Raw genomic sequence first — 8,147 nt, 5'->3', positions numbered from 1 at the left:
CTTCCTGCTCCTCTGATGCTGCTTGGCCTGCTGTGTTCATCCAGCTCTACACCTGGATTTCCTTTATCTGGCTTTCTTGTTACTCCCAGCGACCTTGCTATTTGACTTGTGACCCATGTGGATGTGTGACCTACCATGCTGAGAACACACCCCGGATTGCTTGCTGTTGTAGGGTCCATTCACCAGGTCCCTCATATCGACATTCCTTTCCCCCACACACCAACGAGCAGATGAGATGTGGGGGTACTGCCTTAATGAGAAGCTCTCGAGTCTGGGAATAGGATGGGCGTGGGTTTGGGATTTGCAGGGTCATGCCAGGGTGAGGAAGGAAGGGCTGGAACAGTTCTGAACCAGAATGAGGAGGCTAGTGAGAAGACTTCAAACCAAAGACAGACACATGGACAGCAGAGGGGACATGGGGAGTGTCTGACATTGTTAGACACCAAAAATATAAGCTAACATATTCAGGATATCCAATTAGACAACGGGAAATATGGAAAGAGGAAGGGAGAAAAGGAAGGGATGAGGGACTGAGGAGCAGGAAACTGAAGGAGGGATGGAGTAGGTGAGAGGGGAGGGGAAGGAAAGCACAAAAGAGGAACAGAAGTTTAGGTTCACAATTTACACTGTTAAAGAAGTGTCAACTTCACTATGCAAGAAGAACATGCATACAAATATATGAAACGAACACATGAAGCAAATTATTCAGCCCCTCAAGCCTCCTCTGCCATTTAATAAGATCTTGACTGATCTGTTTGTGTCTTGAATGCCACGTTCCCATCTACTCCCAATAATCCTTGATTCCCCTGCTAACAATAATCTATCCATCTCTGTCTTAAAAATATTCAGTAACCCTGTTTGCACTGCCTTGTGGGACAGAGAATTCCAAAGTTGCACAACCCTCTGGGGCAAACAATTTCTACTCATCTCTGTCCTGAAAGGGTGACCTCTAATTTTAAAACTGTGTCCCATAAGTCTAGACTCATCAGCAGAAACATCCTTTCCACATCCATTTAATAAAGACCATTCAGAATCTTATACAGTTCAATCAAGTCACTTCTCTCTCTTTTAAACTCCAGTGTCATTAAGTCCAGCCAATCCAAAAGGTGTAGTCATTACAGTAGAAGACCATACAAAGTAGAAGTAGGCCATTCAGCCCACCAAGCCTGCTCTGCCAATAAATGAGATCGTGGTTGATTTAGTAATCCCCAACTTCACTTTCCTACCATTTTCATATAACCCTTGATTCCTTACTGATTAAAAATCTTAGCCTTGAATATACTTAACGAACCCGCCTTGACAGCGTTCTGCGTTAAAGAGTTCCACAGCTTCACTACCCCCGAGAAAAGAAATTCCTCCTTAAAGAGATGATTTCTTATTCTGAATTATTTCCTCTGATTCTAGACTGTCCCACAAGGGGAACACCTTCCTGCCTCTACTCTGTCAATTCCCCTAAGAATCTTGTTTCAGTAAAATTGCCTTTCATTCTTCTAAATTCCAATACAATCAGGCCCAATTTATTCAAACACGCCTCATAAGAAAATCTCTCCATATCTGGTAGTGGCCTAGAGAACCATCTCTAGACCTTCTCCAATGCCTGTATATCATTCTGTAGATAAGGAACCACAACTGTTCACATTATTCCAGCTGTAGTTGACTAATGCCTTGTACAGTTTTAGCAAACCATCCCTATATTTGTACTCCATTCTCTTTGAAACAAAGACCAACATTGTATTTGTCTTCTATGTCCTGCTGAATTTAGATGCTAACATTTTGTAATTAACCAATGACAATCCACAAGTCTTCCTGTTCTGTAGCTTTCTGCAGTCTTTTTCTTTTTAAATAATAATATTGGCAACAAAGTCAATTTAAGCAGATAATCTGTTTTAGTGATATTTGACCATGGGTAAATATTGGCCAAAATACTAACAGAATTTCCCTACTTCAAATTCCCTCTTTTTCAAAACAGTGCCATGAGATTTCCTATGAGTTCACCTGAGAGGACATTTTACAGGTCCATCTCAGAATACAACTTTCCCTCAGCTTAACAGCTCATTCAAAAGACAGCATTTCTAACAATTATATAACAAGAAAATTCACTCTCACAAATCTACTACTGGCTGTTCCAGCAGTCCTGGAATAGAATAATTTTGGTACTGTATACTGCGAGGAGCCCAAATAGGTGTGCACCTGCCTTTCAAAATAAAATACTGCAGACTGATTTGACTGTTTGGAGATCTAGCATTGTGCAATTTGAAGCAAAAATAGCCCAAGTTTGATCATTAACAAAAAATAAAGGACTGCAGATGCTGGAAATATGAAATAACAGAAAGCTCGAGAAACCGAGCAGGTCTAGCAGATTCTGTGGAGAGAGAAAGAGAATTAATGTTTCAGGTCCAGTGACCTTCTTCAGAACAGTTCTACGCAATCCAGTAGCCAAGCTGCTCCTTTGGGAAGGTGCTGAGACCAGTCTTCGTTCACCATTATCCATGGATGGACACAAAGGCTGTGAAACCTGACTGATGTATTTCTAAGATCAGTGTTGTCTACTGGGAGATCCTACTCATTACCTGGATGGATGGCTGCATGAACATTCACATCTCCCAGGAAGGAGATGCCCTGACCACAAAGGTGATGATTCTAATGCAGCAACCGGGCTGGACAGGCCATGACGTTTAACTACCAACTGCTCGCCTACTGAAGAGGGCTCTCCATTCACAATACATGAATGGTCAAAGATGACAGAGTGACCAGCAGAAATATTTTAAACACATTTTGAAAGTCCAACTGATGGGGATTTGCTCTGACCTTAACAGCTGGGAGGGAGTGCACTGAACTGCCACAATGGTGAGTTCTGCTTCACCAGGGTGTATGGCTGACTTTTAGCAAGCTGAATAATGAAGGCCAAAGATTTGTGAGCAAGAAGAAAGCTCAAAAAGGCATGACATCCCTCATTTGCCCATGGAGAGAGCAACTGAATTACTTTTTGTCCCATCAATAGTGATTCACTCTTTTACCTTCCATTTGTAGCCCTTTAAACTTGAATGAATTCACTTCTACTTCATACATCCTCTGCCTCTTCCTCTTTCCATTTATTTGTCTCTTTCCCTCACTACCCTAGGATTCAGTGGCAAGCATCCTTCTCACATCTAGGGGCCACTGATTTTGTTTTAATGGCACTGTGACTATTGGTTTTATTGCTCCTGGTTAATGGAGGTGAAGAATCTGCTAAGGTTTCTATGAGCACTGGATGACAGTATAGGAGTACAAGATTCAGAAATGTACAGGATTACATTCGGCTAAATCATTGGAAGAGACTAAGGCCCTGTCCCACCTCTCAAATGGACACAAAAGTCCCATGGCAGAACAGATTAATCTTTCCCAGTGTTTGATCAATATTTATCCCTCAATCAATTTAAATAAAACATGTTTTCCGTTGCTGTTATCTCATTGCTCTTGCTGAGAGCTGTACTGATATTGGCTAATGTGCTTCCAAATTAAAGAAATTCAAAAAAATGTACTTAATCATCTATAAAATGCATTGAAATGTCCTAAGACGAACAGCGTATGTAACATAAAAGCAGGTCTTTTTTTCTTGTTTCAGCAGATCCCACCTTCTGGACTCACAAAACTAATTAGTTCACTGCATGAAATACATCAACATAGTTAATTCCAGAAGAATTGCATCCCAAAAAGAAACAGAATCTTCAGTAGGGGAGTGAGGGGAGAAGGATTGGAAGTAAGTAAAATAAAGTGTTCACATTTATTATCAGTACAAACTGTCAATATGTAGATTGAATACCTGTCGGTCCGTGAGGTTCAAAGACAAATATTACAGGTTGGTCCAGCACCAGATAGCAGGACAATACACGTTGTACAAACTGCGCATATAAAGAATAGTTAAATTGCCTGGTCAGAAAAACAGTGTCACCAGTCCAAATCACAAAACGAGATGGGTTGCTTTCACAATCCTCAATTCTTTGATGATGCTTTGATCTTATCTGTGGTGATGATCAGTTTGTAGTTCACTGGTTACTTGGTTGGATTCGCGGTCTTTCTTTCTCCTTTAGGTTTATTTCTTCAGCATCTCTGACTGTCGTTTTCTGCTCTTTCAACAGCAAATTAGAAATGACAACTTTACAGAGAAAGAAGGTAGAGAAAAGATTGATGCAGCGAACTTAGGTGATCTTCTTGCTTCTCTCTGTTTGGTTCACTCTCCTCATAGAGTCTGTGTTAAACTGTAACCTAACCAATCATGGACTTGTTGCCATGCTGAACTCTCCTGAACCCATAACAACTTTGTCAGGGTTTAATGACCCCAAAAATTAATATTGTTTTATTTGCACCAATTAGATTCACTTATTTTCCCAAAGCTATAAACTGCACCTTGTCTTTTTTCTTGATTTTAAGGCAGTGTCCATTTTTCTAATTTACAACCCATAGTCGAGAAAAGAAAACATGGTTGCTTGTAATTTGCAATGTATATTCATGTGAACTTTAATCTTTTGTGCTTGTTGGTAAAACACTAAGATGTAAAACAGAAATTCTGACTGTCTTTTGGTGCTATACCCCATAGTAACTTGAGTGGTAGTAGAAATTTTTTTGATAAGTATACACATATGAAGCACTTTTTTTGACATTGTGTGCAACAGGTTTCCTAATAATATTAGCACATAGGCCTAAAACAGTGTCATCATCACTACGTCTGGAGGTAGTCACTAGATTTTATTGCATGACACTGATTTACACAATTAGAGACAAAGCTTTTCCATGGTTCTGATGAGACACAGCACTTGGAGATATTCCAATCACTCTTAATATCCTTGATGCATTCTATATCTCTAAACACAATAAGCTGTGTAATCATTTGACAACACCAGCTGTGTCTTAAATTATATATAAAGTTTGATGTCTATACAAGAACAACAGAAAACAATTGCTACCATGTTGATTAATTTCTTTAGACAAATGCATTGAGTAAACATCTGGTCCTTTACAGGATTGAGAATTAATAAACATCATCAAATACTCCAAGTTTTGGAATTGCAGGAGCATTGGAGATAAAGGGCATTATAAGAGAATGGGACCCAAGAGTGAGAAAGTAGGATGGAATGACAGTAAGAGATAAGCACTTCAGCCTGATTCACCTTGAGTTTTTTTTCAAAACACTCCCTCAGGAAATTGTTCTCGAACACTCACTGCACTGAAAAGTAATTAATTGTCAAGAATGTTTAGTATGGCAGAAATCAGTCTTCAATCCTGATTCCATTCATTAGGTATCAGTCTATTTGTATTCCCTGGGTCAGTCCATAAGTCTTTTTGTTATTTAGGATTGATTATTGCAGTCGATGCTTTGTACACAGATATTTAAGACAGACTTGTTAACATTATTGAAGCCCTTTAGATTAAAGAGGCAGAGGCAGTATGGATATGAAATAGGCTAAGAGATGGAAAGCAGAGGGAACTACGTAGTTGTATTTCCAGAGGCCAGCATCAGAACTGCTGCTCTTTTCGACAAATATTAATGACTTGGACTTTGGTATATAAGGCATGATTTCTAAATTTGCAGGTGGTACAGAATTTGGAAATGTAGGAAACTGTAACATAAGTTTTTTTATGGCTTTATTTGCACTAAATTTCATTCACTTGTACTTTATGTGCTCACAAACCTACAGTGGCTCCTAATTAATCAATGTCTCAATTATAAAATGCTCGCACTTATTTTTGAAAGGCTCCAAGTTCTTGCTCTTCCCGATCATTGTAATCTGCTGCATCTATAACCTTCTGAGATCTTTGCAATCCTGTAATTCTGGTATTTTAAGCACCCTGATTCTAATTACACCACAGTTGGTTGTACTGTTTTCAACTACCAAAGTACTATGCTTTGTACTATTTAAGTACTATCTCTCTTTCGTTCTCTAAGTAAAAATAAGTAAAGTCACCATAGTCCTAATGGACCACACAGCTGCTCTTTCATTAGAGAGAGACAACTGGTGGTGGTTTATTCTGAGGGTCACGGCAACTCAGGTGAAGGGAGAGGTTGAGAAGAGTCCTTCATGGTAATCTCAGCTCATGTAGGAATTGAACCCATGTTGCTGGCAAACCTGCCATCCAACCGTGTGAACTAACCGACCCCCAAAAATATAATCATTGAAGGGGCACCTGGGTGCTCCTTAAAACTACCTCTTTCACCAAGGTTTTGATGATATATGCTAATATGTTGATTTATAACACTCCTATGAAATTCCTTGAGATCTTATACTACGTTAAAGCTGAAATGTGAATACAAGTTGTCATTGAAGTATCAGAATTCAAGACATATGCTGATGAAATGGACAGATACATGTCAGATTAAGTTTAATGCTGAGCAGTGTGAAGTGATGCAGTTTGAAAGGAAAAGTGAGCAGAGTCAAATTAAACATAATGGCACAAATTTAAAGGAGGTGCCGAAACAGCGAAACTTTGAAGGTGACAGACAAGTTGACAAGACTTGAAAAAAAAACTGGATCAGTCACTTTATAAATAAATGCTAGACAGTTGATTGCCAGAGGATATAGATTTCAGGAAATGGGCACAACAGCCAAGAAGGAGTTAAGGAAATGTTTGTTACATGATGAGTTTGTATGATCGAATATGAAGGAATACCTTGGCTAAAAAAAGAGGAAGATGATTCAATACCGTACAAAATTGAACTTGAAAATAGAAAAGAAGTAACTAATAAGTAATGTCACCATAGTCCCAGAGAACTATGGAGCTGCTCTCCCATTAGAGGGGGATGACTGGTGGTGGTTTAACCTAGAGGTCACCATGCCTCAGTCAAGAGGGTTTCGAGTTTACCAGAAGAGATGTAGCACTATAAGGAAAGAACAGGGAGTGGCACTAAAAGGAAAATCTCCTTCAAGGCACAATGGGCTCAAACGCTTTCTTCTGTACTTTAGGATTCTGTCATTTCATGTGAAGTACACTTACTGTGTTGTGTGTATTGTGTTTGCTACTAAAATTAATACAGCTAAAACAGTCATTATGGTTAGTCAGAGATAGCAGGAACTGCAGATGCTGGAGAATCTGACATAACAAGGTGCAGAGCTGGATGAACACAGCAGGCCAAGCAGCATCAGAGGAGCAGGAAAGCTGACGTTTCAGGTCTAGACCCTTCTTCAGAAAAAAAGTTAGTCAGTTGTTTCTGTCGAGCAACAGTGAGTTACCTTAAGTAAGACTAGTGCTACTAATTAGAGTAGGCAGATGGGAAATCACTAGTTAGAATTAGCACATGGGCAGGGATTGCGAGTTAAGAATACCTAGCGCTGGTGTCACAAGTTAGGATGCATGGAACTGGTATCACTAGTTACAGTAAGTGGGAATGAGACTTACCACTGACAGTCTGTGAACCTAGGAGTTAATAGTTGTCGTTCTTTTTGCTGGGGATTACTAGTTAAGGTCCTGGGATGGAGTTTAATATTTAGATTCTTTGGGTTATTAGCTAGAGTCTGTGAAGCTTGTGTTACTAGTTGGAACTTGTCCAGTTGGAAGGACAAGTTTAGGTTTAAGAGTTTGCTGATTACTGGTTGAGTACTCGCAGTTTACATCACAACTTAGTTTGCAAACAACTGGAATTCTTGGCAATATCAGCTTGGCAGGGTTAGTGACTATCAGTTTCATTTCCCTGCTCAGTTTATAATAGTTCACAGTTGCTTGCTAGTTTGGGTTGAAAGGACATGCTGAAACAAAGTGCCCAAATGAAGAATAACTTGTTTAAAAGTAGGAAAATGAAATGAAATATTTAAACATTGGCATCAGATTGATCCAGTGCAAGAAATAATCCCTCACGCAGCACACAACTACACAGAGAAACAATTGCACTCACCTGCTCAGCTTTCAGGCTTCATGGGTTCAAAATATTCACAAATGTGTAATTGAATTCCTGGCCTAGAGAAGCAGTACAAAACCAGCAATGAACTTGTGCCTTCTTCACCCACTACGATTCACCTGTTCAGGACGTGCACTGGCTAAACACCAATATCAGGTAACCATGGTGCCTTCGGTTTACCAGATATTTGCACCTGATTCCATATACAAACACCTTATCTCTGCAGGGTCCTAGTGTACATCATGTTCCGAGATTGTAGTCTGCTCCACTTAAAAGGTGT

The 8,147-nt window shown here is 39.5% G+C and overlaps 1 protein-coding gene across 1 annotated transcript in view; it reads right to left on the bottom strand.

The window, feature by feature from the left end:
* The window catches only part of zgc:77752 (uncharacterized protein LOC393862 homolog), a 36,035-nt gene extending 35,692 nt beyond the window's left edge, over positions 1 to 343 (bottom strand). The window contains exon 1 of the mRNA XM_048610488.1: positions 135 to 343. Within this exon, the coding sequence (XP_048466445.1) occupies positions 135 to 313 (179 nt within the window). The 5' untranslated portion in view covers positions 314 to 343. The remainder of the gene's footprint in view (positions 1 to 134) is intronic.
* Between the last annotated feature and the right edge of the window lie 7,804 nt (positions 344 to 8,147).

Source organism: Rhincodon typus, chromosome 22 (genome assembly GCF_021869965.1).
Source record: "Rhincodon typus isolate 14 chromosome 22, sRhiTyp1.1, whole genome shotgun sequence".
NCBI lineage: Eukaryota > Metazoa > Chordata > Chondrichthyes > Orectolobiformes > Rhincodontidae > Rhincodon > Rhincodon typus.
The sequence above is the reverse complement of the archived record's forward strand: the minus strand, read 5'-3'. Positions and strand labels throughout refer to the sequence as shown.